Below are 25,924 nucleotides of genomic sequence, written 5' to 3' on the forward strand. Positions count from 1 at the left end.
GAAATTTGCTGTCCTAACAACTACCTAAAGCACATAATGATTAATACATTCACTTGCACCATGATCAAGTGCGCATTAGTGGCAGCATTGACTTCTTGCATCCTTCCTCTGACCAAATGGTATGAATTGGGGTGGTCCCCAGCGTTTGCTCTAGAAGATCTTCTAAACCCCACACCTAGTCCTGCTGACTTCCAAGGGAACCAATCCTTGTGGTGGATCAACTCCGTTTGCATTTAAGTCTGTCAGGATAATTCATAACACGGGCTGCTTCAGTTTCTGCCTCCTAGCAGACGTTCCCTGTTGCTGTTTTCTAGAGTGCAAACAGAACTCCCCATGCACTGGAAGCGCCTTCTGGATTCATAACATATAGTCATGCCAGGATTTGAAATCGCTCTCCGACTGTACTCTACTCAAGCCATCGAAACAGTAACACTCCAGGTTCAGTAATACCACTGAGTGAGCTGCTTCCTTCCTCATCTTCCAACAGACTATTGGCCTCAAGTAAATCTCCTCTGCAAGAAATTTCCTGAGTCTGCCCTTCAACTAGTTGTTCAGCAACATAAGTGTGGCTACCTGCGTTCAGTTTCTTGATGATTCTGTAGCTTTGAGAGTCCAAAACCTTCTCTACCTTATTCCAACACATGAAATTTTAATTTCAGAGGAATACCTCTGTGTTGATTGAATGGCCAATTCTGTCAGTCTTGTGATCATTCACTGATTTTCTTCTCAGTGCTTCCAACTCTGTCCTTTTCGATGCCAGTTTGAATGCCTGGCTTAGCATCATGTGATGCTCAGCTATCCATTCATTAACCTGGCCATTTCCATGAGAAGATATGGTGAGTCTAAGGTGATAGTGCAAGCGGTGGACTGTTCAAAGAAGTTATAGTGATTTGGGGCATGATAATGGACATAGCATCAGTCATAGCTCCTTCCAGCCGAACAGGGATAGGTTCCCTCTTGGGGTCAGTCTTCCAACAAGTGCATCAGCATTTGCATTATTTGTGCCCGACATGTACCGGGCTTTGCAATCAAAAGTCCCCCTGAGTTGGTCGAAATGCCACCTTTTCAATGTTTTGATCAGTGATGGGTAGCCGGTCATAAACATGGGCCAAATTGAGACTGCAGAAATAGTTTTGCACTGCAATGCTTCCTCAATCCGAGGGAAAGGGTAAATGTCATTATGAGTATTTGCACTGAGTGCCCGGTAATTGACACAGATCATCAGTTTTCCATCTTTATCCTCACAAGGACCATGGGAAAGGTGTATAGAATGATGACTCCCAACTCCTAAGACTGCAGCAGGTAGTCCTGGATCTCTTCCCAGTGGTGCAGAATCTTTACTGATCGGTCATCTTTAGTCAGAATCCTGTGGCTTACCAGGTCACAATAATAATGTTTGCAGCATCTTTGGTGAAAGTCATCTCGTACTTGACGAAGATAGAAATGAGTTGCCTCCTCTGGGTTTTCTCCAACTTACCAATGTCCATTTTTGAAACAAGGTTAGCGATATCTCCCCCAGTACATCTGCAGGACTTCTTGATTGAAGAAAAACAGTTTTATCGCTGAAATTGGTGATCTCGAGATGTAACTCACCCTCTTTTTCCACCTTGATGTGGGAGGCTCCCAGAGTTACACTAAGTGGGAACTCTTCTACATGTGACACAGGACACTTTAACAAAGCACAATGCCAACCAGTTAGAGACAGCTGGCCTGACCCCTCAAGAATAGTAATGACACAGGCAGGGCAAAGTTCAGTCTGATTTCCTGTTACTTGAACAGTTCTAAGTATTAGAAAGGCTACATATCTTGAGAGTGTGGGGAAACGTCAAATATCCTGAGTCCCATCCGCTGACCTTTTTTTCTATTCATTTGTGGGATGTGGGCATCGCTGGCTGGCCAGCATTTCTTGCCCATCCCTAGTTGCCCTTGAGAAGGTGGTGGTGTGCTGCCTTCTTGAACCGCTGCATTCCTCCTGCTGTAGGTTGACCTACAATGCTATTAGGAAGGGAATTCCAGGATTTTGACCCAGCGACAGTGAAGGTATGGTGATATATTTCTAAGTCAGGATGGTGAGTGACTTGGAGGGGAACTTGGAGGTGGTGGTGTTCCCACATATCTGCTGCCCTTGTCCTTCTAGATGGAAGTGGTCTTGGGTTTGGAAGGTGCTGTCTGAGGATCTTTGGTGAATTTCGGCAGTGCATTTTGTAGATAGTACATACTGCTGCTACTGAGCGTCGGTGGTGGAGGGAGTGGATGCTTGTGGATGTAGTGCCAATCAAGTGGGCTGCTTTGTCCTGGATGGTATCAAGCTTCTTGAGTGTTGTTGGGGCTGCACTCATCCAGGCAAGTGGGGAGTATTCCATCACACTCCTGACTTGTGCCTTGTAGATGGTGGACAGGCTTTGAGGAGTCAAGATGTGATGTGCTGCTCCTAACAGCCACCATACATGCTTTCCAAGAGTACCTAGATATCTCTTAAAACATCCAACCCCAATACAACGGGCATTCTCAATATTCCTATTTCCATAAGGAGCATTGATCAAATCACAATCTGCTAGGAACCGCAGGCTATGACAAGTGTGATTGAGGATAGTTAGGGAGTGCTTCATGTAGCCATGATAGATGATGTCTGACCTCTATGACACAGTAACTCCAAAGAGGGGAAAAATATCAGCTCACACTCCTCAGCAAGAAATCACAGCAAAAAAAAAAGCTGAATGTCAATTGGCACCAAGTCTTAATGAGCTAGACATGAGTGGAGGAGGTATGATCAGTAATCTTTGTACCTGGAAGTCTGTTCCAACGTGCCCTGATGATAGCCTCTTTCCTGGGCTTGGGAATCCAATCTTTCCACACAATCTAGATTATGTGATCCCATGCTTCAAAGACAGATAATTAAGGTTTGTCATTACTAAGTGTCCTCAACTGGACATTCTCATCACTTACTGCTTCTGCTGTTTGGCCCTTCAGTATTCCATTCCTGGTCCATTTGAAGGAGGGATCCAAGAGGACAATGCAATTGTGCAACTTCACCAGCTCCAGAGATACCGAAATCAGGTCTTCCCCTTCAGCTTGACTGTACTCATAAGTTCTTTGCCACAGCTAATACAAGCTACAGCTGTCCCCAGTATCCCTTGTCAGGACCCCAAAGATCTGCTGTGGACTTTTTTGAACATTTTTGACCTCTTTCCAAGATTTTCCAAAGGGCTTTCTCAGACAGATGTCCCACCAGGAATGTCGCTTGCTCACTCAGGCTGAGGCACATGGATACCATTATCAGCTATGTATCCTCTGTCCAGTCTTTAACCTGTGATTCATTGCATCTTTCCAGTCTCTCCCCAAACCTGTTCAGCTCCCTAATTATCAACAATTAGAATATCCTACCAAAAATACTGCTTCCTTCCTCTGTAGCATCACGGGGAGTCTCCACCTCTATTTCACTTAAATGTCAGCATTCTTGTGCCAATACCTGAGCCTCCAATGATTTCAGAGCAGTTTCAATCTCTCTCAGAGTTATTGGCAGTTTCGGCTCCTCCACCATCCACTCCATCTCAGCCGGGCACCTTTGGATCTCAGGTGCAATGACTTGATGCTTGTGCTGTTGGGTCCTGCCAACTGCACCAGAAATGTAACATGAGTTTTGAAAACATGGACAGTGTAAAGATCCTGATTCAGGGCTTGTTTATTCCACTGGCATTGGGTCATTACAAACGTGAAGGGAAATGAAGATTAGACATGGAAGTGTTTACAATATATGCCTAGAATGAAACCTTTGGTTTATTTCAGGTTGGGAAATCCTTTGTCAGTCTACTCCTTTTTCCAATGAATTCAGCTTCCCTCATTGATACTTTTTCCCCAGCGAGCTGCCCAGCCTCACCATTGCCACCTGCTGCTGGAGGTTCTATTACATCTCCCCCACTTAGAAAGTGGGCTTGTACTTTCTTTCTTTCAATCCAACCAAACCGTTCTAGAATCTATGAAATTCTGGAAGATCAAATATAAAACAACCACTATCTCTTTAGCGATAGTAAGAACTGCAGATGCTGGAGTCAGAGATAACACAGTGTTAGGCTAGAGAAACACAGCTGGCCATGCAGCATCAGAGGAGTAGGAAAGTTGACGTTTCGGGTCGGGACCTTTTTCTGAAGAAGGGTCCTGACCTGAAACGTCACCTTTCCTGCTCCTCTGATGTTGCCTGGCCTGCTGTGTTCCTCCAGCTCCACACTATCTCTGCAGCCATCTCTTTTTAGAAGCTGAAGAGATAGGCCATCAGATAAGGAATGTGTCAAATTTTAGTCCCAATAATTATTCCAGTAAACCTCGGCACTAATATTAACATTGTCACATGTCTCAATCTCATAACACGTTTAGTCCCCAAACATTTAACTCTGTCCTTTTTAGGTTTCTCCTGAGTCACCCTAATATTCCTTTATGTTCGCGAGGGAGAGGGGCACTGTAAATGCCCAAGATCTTCTTGATAGTATAATCAAATAGTTCTGTAAATGCAGGCTTACCACACTTAGATCATTTTGCAAATTTAACTTCTATGCTGTTTGTAGGATTATGAAGCAGAATTCACAAACAAATAGCTAACCAGCATTCATTAGTCGCTGCAAAAAAAATGGCCAGAAAACTTCAAGTTTATATTTTTGTGAAGTCAAAACGAGCAAGGGTTCTCTTCTTGGCTTCAGAAAAATACTGTGAAACCAGGCTGGGCTGGGGCCCCCTTGGCATTCCTTCTGCCCCCTACATTGTGATGTACCCAGGACTGACTCAGTGTTAGACCCCTCCCTGAAAGTTGAGCGATATTGTGATGCCTGCCTGGTGCTCATAACTTTCCATTATAATTCAAATCAGGCTTGGTTCTGAATTTGGCTCAGGCTTCAGGCCAGCACAGATTGGCACATTGATCAATTGCTCCATGATCCTCTATTTCAGTGACAGCAATTTTAAGTGTCATGTGTAATCAAGTGCCACCCATTTTTGTCCTCCATTGGAGTTGAAAGCTAGGCTTGATATATTACATTTACCAAAATGATGAATTGCATAAATTGTTTAGATTTTGTAGGCAAAGATGCATCTGTAAATCAATTATTGTATCTACAACAGTCAGCCTTAATCACTGAACTTGGCAAAGTATTCTTTACACTGAATCAACCCACAGCTTGAAATTTGCCAGAGTACAAGAATGATTGCAGGATTCACAATTGGTGTAATTTAGTGTTATAATTAAAATGCAATATTAGGCTTTCACACTCTGTTCTCCAATTTTTAGGAGTCCTGCTATGTCAATCAGTATTGTAGATGAGAAGCTGTAATGTTTTCATAATTCAACTGTTATCACAGCGATGGCCAGAACTGTGTCAGCACAGTGCAGAGCAGTGCAGACAGGCTAGGAGGCAGTGGGTTAGGAAAATAGTTATAAATTGTGTTGGCAGGGAAGCTCGGCATGCAATTGCCACTAGGGAATACATCCAGAGATGGCCATGAGGAAGGAAGCAGTGGTTGAAGATAACAGCAAGACAATTAAATCTATTGAACAGGATATTAATGGGGATATTACTAAGTTTTTTTCAATTTTGTGAGGGGTACACAAGAAGTACAGAGTTTCAAATCATTATTGGTTAAAAGGAGGCAATAATTCAATAGGAGATCAGTCTTGGCTGCAGTCAGCAACCGTTGTGACAGGTTACAAGGCTTGGTAGTGAGGGCAATCAAGGGTAAATAGTGATCGTAACAATCTGGAGGCAAGCCAAAGTTTGTCATATCACAGCCAATGAATTCCAGTTTATTGTCTTCCTTGACCTGCTACTTGGGGGAATGGGAAGGGAGGCCCTAAAAATGATTGCAATAATTTGCTGTGGGTAAAATTCAGTCAGAAGTTGGAACCTCTGCTGGGAGAAGCACTTGCAAGGGATATGGATGCAGGCACTTGGACTAAGGCAGCAGCATCCTGAGGAGCACCAAGTCATGAGGCCCCAAGGATATTATCCTCCTCTTGCCCAGCCAGTGTCCCACCAGTCATGCAAGGGGTGATGGCTTGCAGTCTATGCAAATCTCCAGCATCCATTGGCTCTTGCGCTGGAGGTGGCTCTCCATAAGGATTTAGCTGTCAGTGGAGGATGCCATTGCATGCACATGCCAGAGTGTTGCTGTACTTATGGCCTGGATGGATTTTTCCGTTGTCTAATTTTGGGCACACAGATCCTTTGGAAACTCTCCACCAGATATACACATACCTCATACAGCTGTGGCACATCATTGAAGAAATTTGAGACATGTCATCAGTTTCAATCAATGTAGTTTTTCACATGTGAGAGCCACAACTATCACTGCTCTCATTACCTGCTTGAGCATGCTGGTGCTGTACTCATTAGATTGTGACCCCATGTTGCTTTCCACTGACTTGAGAATATCTGCATTGGTGGTAGGTGCAGGGAAAATGATGTGACAGTGTGTCTTCCGAGGTCGCCGCTTCCTCACTGTAGAGGACTGTTCCCAAACCTGCACAGTTGGCTGTTCTTGCTCATGACCAGCATGAGAGAGAAGAGTAATTAGAGGACAAATAGCACTCCAACAAGTTCAACTTGCAACTGGTAAACATTAGGAAGGGCAAACCACTTGGAGCTCCATGTGAGCAGTGAACACAAAGAACACATGATTATTATGCTTTGCTTTCTCACGAGGGTCAAATACAGTTATCCACTAAATAAAAACCGAATGAACTGTAGATGCTGTAAATCAGAACAAAAACAGAAGTTGCTGGAAAAGCTCAGCAGGTCTGGCAACATCTGTGTTTCGGATCTTGTGACCCTTCCTCAGAAGTAGTTGTTATTGTGACAGTTATCCACTAACCCATTCACTTTCTCAGGGCTCCACACAAGTCTCACCATCATGACTGCATTCCCTGCTTTCTAGCACCAAAGCCTCTTCATGTATCGGTGTGAAATCACCAAGTATGGAACATTGCCTTTGGTTCCTGATTGCTCTCTCGTATTTGGATTTCTTCCTTCCTGTAAGACATTGTTACTCACTCAAAGACACACCCTACAACTATGTCGACAGCCAAACTGTCCATCATGATGCCACAGGATTGACTCCTGCACACAGTCTTCCTGTACTGACTGTGCAGAAACCAACTCTGATTGACTGGTGTCTTCCATGAAGAGGCTAACTTGCATCTGACAGCCAGTGCCACGGTCTGCATGGGCAGCCCTTCCATTACATTTATTCTTAAGATGTGCTGTACTTACCTTGCCTGAGAACATATTTGACCCTCTTTTGGCAGTGCAACCATCGACCATCCCACAGCATCTCACCTTCTCTCTTATCTCACAGCTTACCTTGGCAATCACCTGGCACCCTGAAACAAGAGGACTTCCCTCTGAGCAAGTGCCACTGAGGTGAGTACCTCCAGCGAGGCATCAATGAATTGTGAGGCAGCCCTTACAGTGCCTTCTGCCATAGTATAATATTAGTGGTTACCAAGACTCCCTTGTTGTCAGGATATGGAGGGGAATGTGTAGGTGGTGGTGATCCGTTGCATCTATTGCCTTAGTACTTCCAGATGGCAAACTTCACAAGGTGCTGTTGAAGGAGCCATGGTAAGTTACTACAATGCCTTCTGTAAATGGCACACATTGCTGCTACTGTTCATTGGCGATGGAATGAAAAACACTTTAAAGTAATAGATGTGCTGCTGATCAAGTGTGCTACTTTGTCATGGATGGTTTGAAACTCCTTGAGGGTTCTCCAGTTCTTGACTAGAAATGAAATGCGAGTGGGCCTTCAGGAGGAAGATGAAGAAGAGACACATTGAACATTGGACTCTACAGTCTACTTTTACCTCCTGGTTTGACCCCTCCCCCAGTCAAAGTTGACGGACTCATCCATGGTCTGATGACTCTATGTACATCTGTGCAGCTACTTGTGGTGCTCTTTCTGGTGAGACCCTCAGAAGTCATGTGCCATGAACATCTGAATAACCAAAGCAAAGGACGGTATTGCCCGCTTCCAGTCCTGTGAAATTATATGGGTACCACCTCTAGCAATAGTACTAAATGAAGATGAAGGAGTAGAACTCGTACAAGGAAAATTACTTGTATGTTTAAATCTCTGGTTTACATGACCATTTTACTGTAAATACTAAGCACCGTCAACTTTATTTCAAGTCTTCCTACATTGTTTAGTGATCACCTTTATTGTCTCTTGTTTGCAAGCAGGCATCAACTTTGTGATAAATGGTGCAACAAGAGTAGAAATCAAGGTGAAACAATCAGTGAAATGGAACAGGTGAATTAAGTCAGTCATCTCCTTAAGTCTGCTCTGCCACTTGATAAGATCATGGCTGATCTAATTGCCAACTCTACTTTCTCGTCTACTCCTTATACCTTTTGACTCCCTTGTCAAACAAGAATCTCTCTCCATCAGCTTTAAAATTATTCAATAATCTTGCCTCTAATGGTCTCTGAGAAGAGAATTCCAAAGACAACAAACTCTCTGAGAGAAAATATTGCTGCTAATCTCCTGCTTAGCAACTTGACATTTTACTTTCAGAAAAACATACAAGATTAATCAAGGTGAGAATTACACCTCTACAGCTAACTACGCCAATCGTACACCAGTTTTCATGAAAGCAAAGATCTGGGCCATGAATTGCAATCAAATCCTTGTTTGAAGAGGAAATTCTTGACTCCAAATGAAAATATTTTAGGCCTATATTTTAATCTAGAAGGCAGTCACATATGGGAGTAGTAATAAACTCATTATCACAAGTTTTTTATTATTCTGAACTTCTCCTGATTAATTACATATAAGAACACTCAAGTACCTGCCTTTCAAATGGTTTTCATATGACTGCTGATGAAGTGCTGAGCTCAGAAAGCTATCCTTGACCTTGAATTGCAACTACAAAATTATTCTTGTCTCTGAATTACAGAAGGTTATATGTTCAAGTACAGCACCAGATATTAAAGTACAACATTTAAAATACCACTGCAGTGTGATACAGAATCACAGAATTGCTAAAGTATAGAAGGTGGCCCTTTAGCCCATCAGGCTTGCACCAGTTCTACCGTCTAGTGCCAATCTCCTGCCTTTTCTCCAAGTCCCTAATACCATTTCCATTGAAATAATCGTCCAATGGCCTCTTGCATGCCTCAATTGAACCTGTCTCCAGCATATTTCTAGACATTTCCTGAAGGTGAACATTAAACTCTACCTTCTCAAAGGGTTGCATATTTCAAAGAAGAAAATGCAAGGAACTCACCCCCAGGCCACGACCTGAATACCATCCCATCTTTCACCAAATCTGAACAATATGGATGAAAAATAGCTGACAGCATATTCACAGCAAGGAGTAAGATTGTTTTGTTTTGTCTGCGGGACAGGGTGTCCTTGTGGATGATGTGAGGCCCTTCCAGGGGCACTTGCATTAACGCATCGCTGAAAGCTTCAGTGATGACACATATCTGCGGTTAAATTACTCTGGATGTGCAACTCATGCATTGGCCAACAACGTAAATTACGTAAATTAAATCTGCAAATACAATCATGAACATGTCATTGATCATGACAAATTAATCCCAGTAAGATCTTTGAAACGGAGCTGATTGCAGGAAATCGTGGCAATGTCACCTGCATTTGTTAATTTTCAAACAACACTCCAAGGATCTCTTAGCTACATAAACATACAAAGCTGCTTCCCTCTCATAGTGCACTGTGAGTATGTAAGAACATGGGTCTGTATATTTGATGTTACATTTGAGAGTGATTGTTGGGAAGGAGGAGTAACGTAGCGGTACTCAAATCGCAGTTACAATGTCCCAATGTATTGGTACAATATGGTTTGTGCTGCATGCATGTACATAATGTCTAATAGCTCAGGAGTCCATGTGGATGCATTTCATGGTTCTCCTTCTGGAAGCACTCCATATCCTACTGTATCACAGGCTTTGCCAAAGCCTCACTTATGTTTGATATAACTGCACAGGAATGACAATACAGAGAAGGTGTTCTGGTCCTGATACTCCCCATTGTTGATTGTTGTAAAAATCCATCTCGTTCACCAATGTCACTCAGGGAAGGGAATCTGTTATCTTTATTCAGTCTGGCCTACATCTGACTCCAGAACCCACAACAAAGTGGTTTATTCTTAACATCTCCTCTGGATGTTAAATGCTGGCCCAGCCAACAATGCCGGCATCCCTTAATTAAAAAAAATAAGTCCTACCTCATTAAAAGGGCTGAATGTCTTACAAGGATGGCTGGTGAATGACAGGGGCTACTCTGACAGGGGTAACCATGGATGATGACTTTATTGAGGAAGCCCCACGACAGAAGCAGAATATAAATAAAATGCAGCCCATTCTTCAACCAGGGTAATTATGCAGCAGACAATTGGGCTTCTCAAGACTAGGTTCAATGCTTCAGGGAATCCAAAGGACCCTTGTAATACACTCCAGATAGAGTGTGACACACAATCTAAGTGTGCTGTGCTACACGCAACCATAACAGGCAAAGAGGAGATGTAATGGATGTTGAACAGCTGGGAGAGAGGCAGCAATCTACTGAAGGGGAAGATAAGGCAACTGACAATGAGGAACATCACTTTCGCCATGTTGGAGCAATGTAGCATAAGACACAAGCCAGATACAACTTAACAGATACCTACTTCCAAGAGATTTGAGTAGGGTGAAGACATCACTGACTGAATGTAGATGATTGATGTTGAGTCAAAATCTTGGGGAACTGCCTCTCTATTGGAATTGGGGGTCTACCCTCAGTTCACAGACTGTGGCAGTTCAAGAAAATGGGTCACCATCACTTCCGCAAGGGCAATAGGGATGGGCAATAAATGCTGACCCAGCCAGCGATGCCCACATCCCATGATTGAATTAAAAAAATACTGTTGCAAAGGCAAACAACTACTGTCAATTGCAAATGCAAATGCATCTTCTTTGTGAGTTCTTTCTTACTTCTTCCTGCATGCAATAAAAATTACCATGATTAACTGTTTGAAGACTTTTACAAGATCAGCTGCTCCCACATTCAAGAATGTTCTGTTCTAATTGTCTGTTCTAATTAGGGTAAGAATTGTACTCATTCAGATAAGGTTCTAACATTGTATGGCACTAAGGAAAGTTAGCTTGAGAGGCTTTGATCATGATCATGTATTTGTGAGCTGTGTGGAGAGGTCTGCTATGGCCATTCTCAGTTTGAGAGGCACCCTGCCACAGATTCTTCCAAACTACACATCATTGGTCAGCTTTTAGAATCTGCAATTTCATACAAACTTCTAAACGAGCATGTAATGCTGAAGTAGACATCAGTACAGCATCTAAAGTCATTCAGACAGCATTTATAATAACATTTCCAACTAGAACAATGCAATTTGAGACAGATTTTGGCTATTACAGGAACATTGGACATTGCCCATTATTAAGTGTCTGTGCTCCCTTGTAAGACACATTGCCAGAATGAACCTTTGCTCCAGAAAAGGGGCAGTCATGAATGATCATCAACTTACATATGCAAAATGGTCATAAGAGTGAAATATGAGTGATACAAGGATCTATTGCAAGGCATTCCCATCAACCTGGCAATCAGCAATTTACTCACAAATGTAATACTTCTTAGGTAAAGTCATGAATGGAAAGGCTGAATGGTCTTTGAAATCTACGGCTACTGAGGATGCTTCTCAGAGACAAACAATGCCTCATCACGTGACTAGATTTCTAATGACACCTGCCAATCCGTTCATGGAGAAAGCCAAATACACACAGTCAACATTGTACTGATAATGTCAATGCACTCCTCAAATCTTTGATCCAGTGCATTGAGTGTCTCACACCTGCCTACTGTTCGCATGACAGCTTGTGCATCTACACAAATGTATTAATAGCCAACAGCATGGGGTCATCTCCTGCCTGGGGCTTAGTAGGTACCTGGTCTGTGGCTGTGCTCTGATTGCCAGCGACTTGGGGTGGTTCTCCCTTGACCAGTAGCGAAGACATGCAAGGGATATGTTCAACCGAACGTGTTCCCTGATCTAATCTAATCACAGATCTGTGACTTCTTCAGAGTTGGGGAGGAACTTGTGCTCAGAGAACCTGGCCTCTTAAGGTCAGAAACTGGTTGGTGTCACTGCTGCCCGCACAAGAAAGGAAATTAGTTGCCAATAGGGGTAGAAACCTGAGCATGTTAAGAATACATTGGAAGTGGTCATAGCGGGAGAGCAGCACAGCACATCAGAATGAGGCTTACTTGGTTGCCTCGACATGGAAGTCTCGACATTCCCACATGAGTGGTCTCAATTCTCTCCTGCAACTTCAAGGATTTGCTGTTCGTAGTGGTTGAGGAGAGAGATGTCTGCCAACCTGCCACCTATCCTTGCTCTTCTTAACTTATTACTGGATATTTTCTTCTGCAATGAGAAAAATGGAGGGATTGAGTGCAATGAAATTGGTTGGAAGAGCTCCTAGTGTTGGTGCAAGGATGGGAAAGGTGGTGAGGTGTCTGGGGTAAGTAAGCACAGAATTCAGGGAGACTTAGTGGTCTAGGAGAACAAGGTGGGCAAGAGCAACTGAAGGAAGATGCTGCATGGAATTACAAGAACAGTTAATCGGTGGCCTTGGTTCTGGTTCTGGCTGTGTGTAATGGCAGAATTAGAATGAATCTGAGGTAGTACAGTGAAGGTGATGGCACTACCTTGTGGATTACAAAAGGTCACTGACTTTCTCACAGCATTGCTGCATATTTCTTCTGACTGTAGAAACTGACTGACCCAAGTGGCTACTTCTGTTTACACTGGCAGCATCTGGTGTCACTGTCTCCATTGGTAGTTCAGATGAAAGAGGACAGCTCTCCTGTCCACTACCTCATTAACCTCAGAACCTCTAGGTCCTCGTCCATAAACTAGGGTGCCAACCTCCCTTCCTCAGCTGTTTCTTTTCAAATGCAGTTGAAAAACAGTTGGCTTGTTTTCCTTCAGACGTTTCGTCACCATGCTCGGTAACATCACCAGTGAGGCCTCCGATAAAGCGATGTTGTTCTACTTCATTCGGAAATTATACTGTCCAGTCCGTTATGGCGAGTAATTTCATTTCCAGTTTTGTTCTGTATGTCCGGACAATGAAGGCCATCAGTTTAACTGGGACAACATAACTATAGTAACTTAAGCCAAACTCAACTCATAATGTAATCAACAAACATGCAGAATTGGACCCCATACGCAAACCCATACAGAACAAAACCAGAAATGACACTGCTCACCATAATGGACCAGACAGTATAAATTCCAAGTGGAGTAGAATAACATTGCTTCATTGGAGGCCGCACTGATGATGCTACCTACCATGGTGACGAAACGCCTGAACGAAAATAAGCCAGCTCAGCGAGCAAGTCAGCAACTTCACCCACAGCCCGACCTACAAACCTTTGCTAAAACCTTAAGTAGTTGAAAAACATGACTGGAATAATAGTTAAAAACCAAAAGAACTGCGGATGCTATAAATCAAGAACAAAAACAAAGTTGCTGGAAAAGCTCAGCAGGTCTGGCAGTATCTGTGAAGGAACACTGGAATAGTAGTGCCTGGCTTGCAGCATTTAAACTGGTTTAAATATGGGTCCAGTTATGAAAACAGGAAGTTCTCAGCAGCAGGAAGTACTTCTGTCTCTGTGACCACACGAGTCAATATGAGGGGCACCGGGGAGACTGGCCGTAGTTAATGAGGCGGCTAGCAGAGGATTGTGTTTGAAAAGGCACTGCAGCTGTTAGAGGGAAACCCTTGCTGAAACTCCCTGAAATTGACACTTGGCAGAATATGGGGAAATTCAGCCCACAGTGTTTACCTGACAGAATGCAACATAACATAGCAATTAAAGCTACACCATTATCCTAATTTTATAATTAAACAAGAAAATTATCAAATAAATATGGTACCATCAGATTTATTTTCCAATAATTGTCTTTTTTTCTCTTTCTGATTTTATCAGCTCTCGCTGGAGATAGGTCCAGATGCGTGGATCGAGTCTGTTTCGTATGGGGGATATAATTAAACAACTGGTCCTTCTCTGTCCATCATTCTCAGGTGGTTATCTAGACATCTTTGAAACTCTGTCAAAATGCTCTAAGAATATGCTTCAATTGTTTTTCATTTTCATTATTTTAAAATCTTATTGTCATCAATTAATCTTTGTTTTGTAAGTGAAAAAAAAGTACATCTGATACACTGCTTCAACAATAGGCTGCCTTCATCTTAAAACAGTACAGTCACTATAGCTTGAAAAAACTTAAGAGCACCAGTTTGTGTAAGCCTACATCTATGAAGAGGCACTCCTTATTTCTTGATTCAAAATGTGTACCTGATGGGAGCAGGAGAGAACTTCACAAGAAATTTTGAAAAATTAATAACATGGATACAAGTCATACCAGACTGAATGTCAGGAGTGCAGGGTTTTAGTTTGACATCTTCACAATTTCTGAATACTCCTTATTAGAACTGAATTCTTTTAAAAGGATTATAGCAATGCATTGTACAATAATAGTTGATGTTACAAAATTGTACGGCAATTTAAGGCAATATTAATAGCTGTTCATGGTAAAAGCTAGTCAATTTTTTTTCAATTACATAATTTGTATTCTGAATTCCAATAGTCTAACTAAATAATTCATGGTTTCCTTCATGTAATTGCTTCCAACGGAGGGTGACTGATTAAAAACTTCCTGATTGCACAATTAAGTGATAGTTATTGTTTGAACAATAGGAAGTTCCTAACTAAGAAATACTAAGGCTTCCTGTCCTGTCCCAGCCTTAGGAAGGGTGGGTCATGGTTCACAGTCTGGCAGAAGAGCAGGAACAGTTCAGCCTGAGACAAACAAAAGACTGGCCATATTGCTTTGGGTCTCTTCATGTCTTTCAATATAGAGCTGGTCCTTTGTAGGGAGCACCAAAATTAATGATCTCAGGCCCAAATTTTCTGAGTGCTGATTGTTGCTCTTGCATCTACTTTCTTACCATGTGTCAGCAGCCTAGAGTTTTGGGCCTGACTTCCAATAAACAGACTTCAGAAAAGTAAAACATTGCTTTGATTCAACTCAACCTTGTAGCATCATGGGAGGGAGACAGATCACTCCTCCCACCCTCTTTTTATTGCATTTGCTGCCATTTTCAGTAAATAAAGTTTAAATAATAGTCAAACCCAAAGCCTCCCTGAAATGCAACAGAGAGAAGGTAAGTGTGGATGTTAAGTGGCTGGAAGAGTTAGGGTGCCAAGTGGGTGAGGGGGGTATAGGGTGGCATGTGGGTGAGCAGGGTAGAGTGCCAAGTAAGTGAGTTGAGTGGCAGGTAGCTGAGAGGGTAGGGTGGCAGATGATTAAGTGGGTAAGGTGGTTCGTCAGTGATGGAGTTGATGGGTCAGGTTGGGATCTCAGATTGAGATCACCATTGTCAGTTAAGATTCACAGGAGCAGGAGATTGTGCGGTCAGGGAACTTGGGTTGAGTCTGAGTAAGGGGGAGCTAGTCGGATGAGTTGGAGAAGATGTCAGGTCAGACTGAGAGGGGTATTTAGTCATGTTATTGTTAAATTGAATTTGAGGGTATGAGGGGGTCTCAAATCAATGTGGACATCGGGGGTTGCTTGACAGGTTGGGTCTTGAATTTGGACAGACACTTGATGATGACAGGAGGCATGTCAGAGGTCAGTGCTGAGTCATGGGTATCAATTTTACAGTTACCCGGGAACTACAGCAGGTTTTAAACTTTCTTGAGTAACTGTCCAAGTTAATGAGTTGGAACCTTCTGAGGTCCCTGACCCTACATCAGATTTGGAGACTTTTTCAAACGGTTCCAGACACTAGGTAATTGCCTATCTTAAGCATAACCTTCAGTGGGTTAGGGCTTGTGAGAGGTCATGACCTGCATCTTTCACGATTTGTCCAGTCTGAATATTTGGAAACTAGAAGACCTGAATATATGTAGTTGTTGGAGGTCAGTCATTTCAGCTCCAGTGCATCTCAGCAGGAATTCCTCAGGGTATTGTACTAGGCCCATCTTCAGCTACTTCATCAATGACACTCAATAAGATCAGAAGTAGGGATATTTGCCAATAATTGCACAATGTTCAGCACCATTTGCAAATCCTCAGATACTGACACAGTCTATGTCTAAATGCAGCAAGATTTGGACAACATTCAGCCTTGGGCTGCCAAGTGGCAAGTAACTTTCGTGCCACACAAATGCCAGGCAACGACCATCTCAAACATAAAATCAAGCCATTGCCCTTGACATTCAAGGCATTGCTATCACTGAATGCTCCACTATCAACATCCTGACCATTGACCAGAAACTGAACTGGACAAGTCATATAAATACAGAGGCTACAAGAGCAGGTCAGAGGCTATGAATTCTGTGGCGACTAACTCACCTCCTGACTCTCCAAAGCTGTCCACTAGCTACAAGACATAAGTCAGGTGTTTAATGGAATACTCCCCAATTGCCTGGATGATAGGAGTTCCAAGCTTGACACTATCAGGACAAATCAGTTCACTTCACTGACACTACATCCTAAGACATTCACTTGCTCCACCACCAACACTCACTAATAGCAGATTGTAATAGCTACAAGCTACAGTACAGAAATTCACTAAGACTTCTAAGACAGCACCTTCCAAACCCACGACCACTACCAACTAGAAGCACAAGAGCATCAGATAGATAGGAACACTACCACCTGCAAGTTCCCCTCCAAGCCACTTACCATGCTGACTTGGAGTATGTTGCCGTTCCTTCTCTGTCACTGGATTAAAATCCTGCAATTGCCAAGAGCAACTAAGGACAGTCAATAAATGCCAGCGATGCCCACATCTTTTGAATGCATAAAACAAAACTTCCACAGAGCAAGTAATGCATCAGGATGTCCAAGGAGGTGTGCAGCACATTTTTCAGGGCATGTTCAGGGAAGATCTAGGTTAAGGCTTTTCAAATGATGAAACAGGGGCTGTACTCTTAAGACAAGAAGATGTTTTCTTTACGGCATATTTAGCAATACAAATTAGATTTAATTTCCAAAATATTTTACTATTCAGCAAATTATTTGTGTATTGCAAAAAATTTGCAATTTTATATTTTGTTACATGCAGTACTAATTTGTTGCATTCATTTCTTTCCAGCATACGAGTGAATAAGTAGGTAATTGTATGCATATTTCTGTTGAGTACTTTGCACTGTCTGGATAGATGGAGGTAAAAGACAGCAAATTGTGAAAGATTTTGAATATACACATATTACAAATTACATCAATTGTAACCAAAAGTTTCTCTGAACATAAATGTTTAGCGACATTTCTGAAAAGTAGAAAAATGCTACCCTGAAGTGTCAGTTATATTACATTGGGACTTGGATTTGCAAAACACTTTATACAAATTTTTTTTCAGAGATTCTACCTCTTTGACAGTAAAAATACATAATTTCATTGTCAGGTTACACAGCATAATCATAAAATTGAACATGTAAATTTCAAAGTTTAAAAGATATTTGGATAACCACATGAATAGGAAAGGTTTGGAGGGATATGGGCCAGGAGCAGGCAGGTGGGGCTAGTTTAGTTGAGGATTATGTTCAGCATGGACTGGTTGGACCGAAGGGTCTATTTCAGTGCTGTATGACTCTGTGACCACTCTAACAATGAGACAAATATGTACCAACAATAGTGTTTCAAAGACACTGGTATTTAGTATGTAAGACTTTTGAGGCTGATGACATGCAATGTCTTTATCCATATTATGAGTATGCATGAGAGGAGCTAGAAATTAGACCAGTGCTGGTACAACTTGGTCCCACCATAGTATGTCTGGAATTCCATGAGATTCTCAAAAGACTTAATCTTCTGATCAACACTTCATCCCATTCAAAGCATTAAATTGTAAACCTTAACTATGCAAAACACTACCCCCATTCTCTGACCCCATCTCTGCAGTTCAGTCTCTAGACCTCACTAAGTTAGCTGGTTATAGCTGTTGCATTAGAGATGTTACAGTTGTCCTCAATGTCCATAGGCTCGTAATAAATTCCATCATTGTTCAGTGATCTGTGCGGGAAAGTGTACACAGGTGAACATAAAATGAGGAGAAGAAGAGGTTTAAGTGAAATGCATTCAGCCACTCACATGAACAATGTTCAGTTGGGACAGGGCTGCAAGAACATAGAACATAGAACATAGAACATAGAACATAGAACATTACAGCGCAGTACAGGTCCTTCGGCCCTCGATGTTGCGCCGACCTGTGAAACCAATCTGAAGCCCATCTAACCTAAACTATTCCATTATCATCCATATGTTTATCCAATGACCATTTAAATGCCCTTAAAGTGGGCGAGTCTACTATTTTTGCAGGCAGGGCATTCCACGCCCTTACTACTCTCTGAGTAAAGAACCTACCTCTGACGTCTGTCCGATATCCATCACCCCTCAATTTAAAGCTATGTCCCCTCGTGCTAGCCATCACCATCCGAGGAAAAAGGCTCTCACTGTCCACCCTATGTAATCCTCTGATCATCTTGTATGTCTCTATCAAGTCACCTCTTAACCTTCTTCTCTCTAACGAAAACAGCCTCAAGTCCCTCAGCCTTTCCTCATAAGACCTTCCCTCCATACCAGGCAACATCCTGGTAAATCTCCTCTGCATCCTTTCCAATGCTTCCACATCCTTCCTATAATGCGGTGACCAGAACTGTACGCAATACTCCAAGTGCGGCCACACCAGAGTTTTGTACAGCTGCAACATGACCTCATGGCTCCGAAACTCAATCCCTCTACCAATAAAACCTAACATATTGTACACCTTTTTAACAATGCTATCAACCTGGGTGGCAACTTTCAGTGATCTATGCACATGGACACCGAGATCTTTCTGCTCATCCACACTACCAAGAATCTTACCATTAGCCCAGTACTCTGTATTCCTGTTACTCCTTCCAAAGTGAATCACCTCACACTTTTCCGCATGAAACTCCATTTGCCACCTCTCAGCCCAGCTCTGCAGCTTATCTATGTCCCTCTGTAACCTGCAACATCCTTCCGCACTATCCGCAACTCCACCAACTTTGGTGTCATCCGCAAATTTACTAACCCATCCTTCTACGCCCTCATCCAGGTCATTTATAAAAATGACAAACAGCAGTGGCCCCAAAACAGATCCTTGAGGTACACCACTAGTAACTGAACTCCAGGATGAACATTTCCCATCAACCACCACCCTCTGTCTTCTTACAGCTAGCCAATTTCCGATCCAAACCGCTAAATCACCCTCAATCCCATGCCTCTGAATTTTCTGCAATAGCCTACCATGGGGAACCTTATCAAACGCTTTACTGAAATCGAAATACACCACATCAACTGCTCTACCCTCATCCACCTGTTTGGTCACCTTCTCAAAGAGCTCAATAAGGTTTGTGAGGCACGACCTACCCTTCACAAAACCGTGTTGACTATCCCTAATCAAATTATTCCTTTCTAGATGATTATAAATCCTATCTCTTATAATCCTTTCCAACATTTTACCCACAACCGAAGTAAGGCTCACTGGTCTATAATTACCAGGGTTGTCTCTACTCCCCTTCTTGAACAAGGGAACAACATTTGCTCATCTCCAGTCTTCTGGCACTATTCCTGAAGACAATGACGACATAAAGATCAAAGCCAAAGGCTCTGCAATCTCCTCTCTAGCTTCCCAGAGAATCCTAGGATAAATCCCATCCGGCCCAGGGGACTTATCTATTTTCACACCTTCCAGAATTGCTAACACCTCCTCCTTATGAACCTCAATCCCGTCTAGTCTAATAGACTGTATCTCAGTATTCTCCTCGACTACATTGTCTTTTTCCTGTGTGAATACTGACGAAAAATATTCATTTAGCACCTCTCCTATCTCTTCGGACTCCACGCACAACTTCCCACTACTGTCCTTGACCGGCCCCAATCTATGGGATAGCACATTGATATGGCTCACAGCATCAGGTAAGAAAATAAGATCAAGGTATAAGCTGACAACAAGCAAACAATACACTATGTAGTTAAGTATTGAACCCTTCTGTTTGGTGGAAATGTGATGAACATGGCTGTTAGTGATTTACTGTCACTTTGATTTCAGCCCTGTTATTGTTGCCAGGGTTAAGGGATTGAGAAATAGGCTTTTCTAACATGGAGCTCGAAACCCTCCAATCTCAAGTGCCATTTTTGGATAAAACTGGCCCAGGCGTGGCAAAATCTGCTGACTGTATTTGGATAGATACCTGTGAAGCTGCACAAAGGAAATCTGAATAGATGTGTAAGAAGGGGAGGAATTAAAAAAGGGTATTTGGAGAAATGCATTTGTACATTAGTGGCACTGTGACTAGCCACAGTATGTGATCTCTGACATCATTGCTTTCTAATTAGGGGCTTGAAGCTGAATCCATTAAAGCCAGTACATGGAACAGGTTGTACAGTTAACTTTGTTATATCAATGTTTAATGTATTGGACTGAAAAAGTGTAAGTTGTTGGTCCACGTCCCACTAAAGCAAGTTGGAAAACTGAATTCAATAAATTCAGAAATCTGCGGGCTATTACCAAAAGAAAAGACAATGAATGCTTCTCTCAACTGTCAGGTCAACAAGGTTAGCTAACTTATGCAGGCTGGCCACCATTGTGGAAGAGTAGGTACAAAGAAACAAATAGGAAAAACAAGCCAATTTTTCAACCCTCCAAATTTGCAAATCAACAGTGAATTCCCTAATAGAACTGTTTCGGTTACCTGCTTATCTTTCATCTATACTTAATCCATGTTACTGCTGCTGAAAAATGTGATAGTCCAGTCCAAACAGCATGTTTACTTTGTAGGTGCTTACAAATACACTTCTGAGATGTGATAAGCATTCCTTTCAGCCAAGTCTACCTACGACAATTAATGTTTTCCTTTAAACTTACTTCAATAATGGTACGATGCATCCCTAAAATAACATCCAAAGTGGTCATGTCAAATTTAACCTCAGTGTTAATCCAATCAATTGTTTGTGTATTATTACTGAGATTTAGGCAGTGGTGAATTTTTAAACAATTTAATACTTCCAGATGGCAAAACAAAATAAGAATTAGATTAGAATAAAACCCAGGTCAACCACTTCATTAATTTTAAAACTGTGCTCTGATGGAGAAATACATGGAATTTGTAAAAGAATAAAATATTAAATATAAAATAAAATATTTCTGTATCTTCTAATCATTTGAAGTTTAACTAGGTCCATGTATAGCTTAAGATAGAACTTTAGCTGCTTGGATTTCCTGTATTATTTGCCTTAGGAGCCATGAACAAAGTGAAAATATAATACTAGCTAAGGGTAGATTGGAATAAATTATCTCAGATTGCAACCACTATTAAAGGAGGATCCATACTACTTACAAAATTTTAGTAGGATTTGTTTAAACATTGACTGAATAAATCCTTTCCAGAGAACAAAATCCAGCTGTCCATCCACAAGGGAAGAACAAGTATATCATATTGACTATGTGCAGGCTGAGAAGGAACTGGGATAAAAGCGTATCAACTGGAAAAAGTCCACTTTAATCAAATTTCAGAGATTTGCGGAACACTGCAAAAATGACTACACTCTGAAATAACTTAGCGAAGGCCAGTATGCCGTCAACAAGTCATTCTTTTTTGACATGTGCATAGTATTTGACACTGACCCAGCTCCCTTAGAGCCAACTCCTAGACTAAGCAGAATCCCGACACTCCTGTTAATATCTGTCAGCCAGGGCTCCCTGATTGGACCAGCTTAACAGCCAGAATTAGGGAACTCATATTCTGTGAGGTACACCTAACCGACCTCATTCCAATCACTACATCCCTCCCCCTCTAAGTCCTGGGACATAGACCCATTCTTTTTCCTGTAGCTTCTCCTGGGGCATTTTCACACTGTTTCTCGTTCCTCCAAATCTGCCTCGGATACTGGCAGCGTGTACTAGACCATAACCCGCCTCTTGCACCCAATGCTTCTTGGCCAAAACTCATCTTCTTCTTCAGGCTGTAACGGCATTGAGGATGAGACATCTGCCATGTCCATCTTGTCCTCAGGGGGTTTCTTTGATGCTAGGTGGTGGGGGGAAGAACCCACAGGTTCTAACAGCCTTGCAAGACGTTCTGAAGGGCCAGGTATGTTTTGTTTTTGCCCTGTTTGCTAGGTTGCAGCTTTTATGTGAACCACGTGCTTGTTCAGGACTGCCTCTCCTACCCAAACTTTATACATCATGGGGTCTGACCTCGCGTTGACCATGTCTCTTACGCAGACAGGGCCATTCCCATGGTTTTAGCACCAAAATTGGGGTCATAATACTCCTTAGCTAAATCCATCAACTCTTGAAAGGTTCTGAGATCTGGTGTCTCTGGGAAAGTTAGGCTCCTAATATCCAAAAAAGCTCTGGGTCCATATGTAGTCAGGAGAAATACTCATTGCTTTTTGTCCACTCCAATGTTATTTGCCAAGAAAGAAACAAAGCATTCTTTTCACATACTGGGTCCAGTCTTTGATACAGGATTGAACGAGTCAAACTTCCCAAATAGCATGACACCAGAAATGTTTACTCCAAACGAAAGATGACTGTTGCGAGCAAGTCTCTTCAGGGGAATGTTTTTCTCTTGTCACCACTGAAATAACTTCATAAAGACCAGTATCTTGTCACCAAGTCATCCTTTATTTACACCTGCAAAGTACATGACACTGACTCCACTAGCACACAGCTGGCTCCTTGAGTGAACAGTCAATCCACCTAGCTGACCTCGTTCCAATCACTACACACTCTGTAAAAGAAAACACTTTATTTGCTATAAAGTGCTTTAAGGCATTGCAGGGTTGTGAAAGATGTTAAGTGAATACAATGTATTTTTAAAAATGGCTGATAGCTCTTCTTTTGCTTCAGCTTAACGGAACTCAACCACATTCTTACAACTTGTTGTTGAGGAAAGGACATTGTAAATCCACATTGATCTCATTAAAAGTTTCAGATTAAAGATGCTTAAAACAGATTTTAAAATTCTGGGCAGTTCAGCTTGTCCTTAAAATCACAGCATCAGTGATGCACAGATTTAACCTTGTTCTCCTACAGCTGTACTTTGCTTCCTTCAATAAATTTAGCCTGAATTTAGCTTGACAGCTGAATGTTCTTCTGCCTATTGAAGTGGATATCTGCATGATAGGTAGTTCCTGTGAAACTTCCATGTAAAATGACTTGGTAAAATAGTCATAGTTGGCATGCTAACATATTCCTTCTCTGCACTGCGATATAAGTATTGGATCATCTGAGAGATGGATGTCCTACAATATGAATAAACCTGTGAGAGAGCCTGTATTATAGTAAATTAGTAATATTATCACAAGATGACAAAATGTATTGTATAACAATAATAACTACTATGAAATATATTCCTCATTTACAACTGGTTTACAAAAAACATTTGATGTGTAAATTAGCAGTCACGCATTTCAGAAAAGAAAGAAACAAAATGGGTTATTTTTAACAAGCACATACCATCTTTGCAGATAGGGCAGCACTGATCAGGTTCATATACTGGATCCACACAGTCAACCTGAGCACATTCTGCTACGGAACAGTGCACTTCTCCATTGGGCTCACAGCGGCACTTCTCACATGGTGAAACCTAAAACAGAATCAGCATTTGAACCGTGGCCAAACAAAGCTCATTTTATATGAGTTACAGAACTGAACATAGAGAGCACTTTATGAAGGTCTGCGGAATGGGATTTACAGCTTATAACTGAGTGAATTAATATTAAAGCTTCCTACTGTCATATTTCTGCACTTTGTTTGTATTGCAATCAAAATTTGAATGACAAGGAATTATACAAAGAGCTAAAAAGATGGTAGATTTAATGTTGTGTAATATCCTTTTCAAAATTGGTTACATTATAAGTCAAGGCAGGTACAGTGCTAGTTATTCTACTTGGTATCATGCGTTTAAAATATTAACAATCCAAATATTGCTTTCCAAAGACTTTCTAAGGAGAAAAGCTTCCCCAATTGAAACACGATAACACTATCTGCACCAAATGTGAAAGATATTTAATGCAAATCCCATATGACCAAAGGACAAATTCTAAACTGCTTTGAACATCATATCACCTTGGGGTTAGGGAAGCAAGTCAGAATCCAAGCATGTTTAGGTGATCATTCCTTCTCAACATTCTGTAACTGTCTCAAATTTCTAAGGGTGGTCTCAGAAATGCTGAATTTGTTCACTATCAGTCATATTGGCTATGATGTTTTGAAAAAGAAATCTGCCAATGCAATTCCTAGGAGCTGTAGGTAGCCTATATTTTTATATTAAACAAGACAAATGTAAGCTTGGAAACTCCAGCTAAGTCAGCTATGGTCACAATAACTACTGGCTATGAGTATATATGATTGGGAATATCAACTTTAAAGACAGTGCTGGTCTACATAATTAAGTGCAAGTCAAATTATTCCAATGAACAATAAGTGAAGATAATAGTGAACAAAGTCAAGAAACTGAACAGCTAAATTTGGATTACACAATGTTGGACAAATGCTGTTTTTAAAAAATATTTAGAAATATATATTCTTTACTTTTCTCGCAGGATATGGGCAATGCTGCAACACTGCAAGGCTAAATTATCACCCATTCCCAGCTTCCCTGTGAAGACACGGATAGGTATTTCTCCCAATCAACAATTATTTTTAAGGCTGAATAGATGGTTAGGCTAGTTCAGACAGCATTATATAATGTGACCTAGTGTTACTTAAAGTGCATGAGTGAACCAGTTGGACTTTAGCAACTTACATAGTTCTGATGAAATGTTACATCCAAACATATAGGCACATTGTCCTTCCAAGTTCTAGCAATTTCTATTTTAACTTTCTTGGTCTAGAACAAACTATGGAATACCAAATTTATCAAATTCATTTGCACAACTTGTCAGTATGGAATTTCAGTACACAGCTCTTGGGACCACTGGTCTAATAACAAAACCACCACAGCACCTTTTCTTCTGAAGATTCACTAAAACTGCGGTTGTCTTGTTTGGAATTCATCATGAACATACTGTCTTCTTTTAGGGATTCCAAAGCATTCCAAAGATTCACAACCCTATGAGTGAAGACATTTCTCATTTCAGTCTTAAATGACTGGGCTTTAATTCTGAGATTGTGTTGTCTAGTTTTATACTGTTCAGCCAATAGAATCAATCTCTGTGTATACCCTGCCAAACCCTTTCAGAAACGTGTTCGTTGGAATGAGATCATCTTTCAAAATGTGAACTCCAGACAGAATAGACCTAAATCTCTCAGCCTAGCATTATAAGACAACTAATTAATCACAGCAAACAAGTTAATGATCTCATTGCTTCCAATGCAAGTATATCCTTCCTTAAATATGGAAATCAAAACTATGTACTGTATTTAAGATGTGGTCTCATCAAAATCCCTTCCAATTTTCACTAGACTTAGTTTATTCTTTTATTCTAACCTCATTGCAGTAAAGGGCAACATGCCATTCATATTCATAATTGCTTGTTGTCCCTGCATGCCAATGTTCTGTGTTTCTAGTATAAAACCCATTGAACATCAAAATTTCCAAGTTTCAGTAATTTTCTAAATATTCTGCTTTTCGGTTATTACAAAAGTGGAAAATCTTAAAACTTACATTTCTCACATTATAATCCAGCTGCTATCTTATCCCCACATGCTTACCTGTTTACATCTCTTTGCTGGCTTTTTGTATCTTCCTCATTGCTTACATTTCCCTATAGTTTTATACCCTACCAACTTAGATGCATTACTTTCTGTCTCTTTGATGAAGTCATTCATGACATAGTTAATAGCTGAAGCCCCAGTGTCAATCTTTATAGAAA

General features: G+C 41.4%; 1 protein-coding gene across 1 annotated transcript in view; it reads right to left on the reverse strand.

Annotated features, from left to right (window-relative positions):
• Positions 1-25,924, reverse strand: part of vwc2 (von Willebrand factor C domain containing 2) — a 150,118-nt gene that overhangs the window by 84,436 nt on the left and 39,758 nt on the right. The window contains exon 2 of the mRNA XM_020512617.2: positions 23,565-23,694. Within this exon, the coding sequence (XP_020368206.2) occupies positions 23,565-23,694 (130 nt within the window). The remainder of the gene's footprint in view (positions 1-23,564; positions 23,695-25,924) is intronic.

Source organism: Rhincodon typus, chromosome 2, assembly GCF_021869965.1.
Source record: "Rhincodon typus isolate 14 chromosome 2, sRhiTyp1.1, whole genome shotgun sequence".
Lineage (NCBI taxonomy): Eukaryota > Metazoa > Chordata > Chondrichthyes > Orectolobiformes > Rhincodontidae > Rhincodon > Rhincodon typus.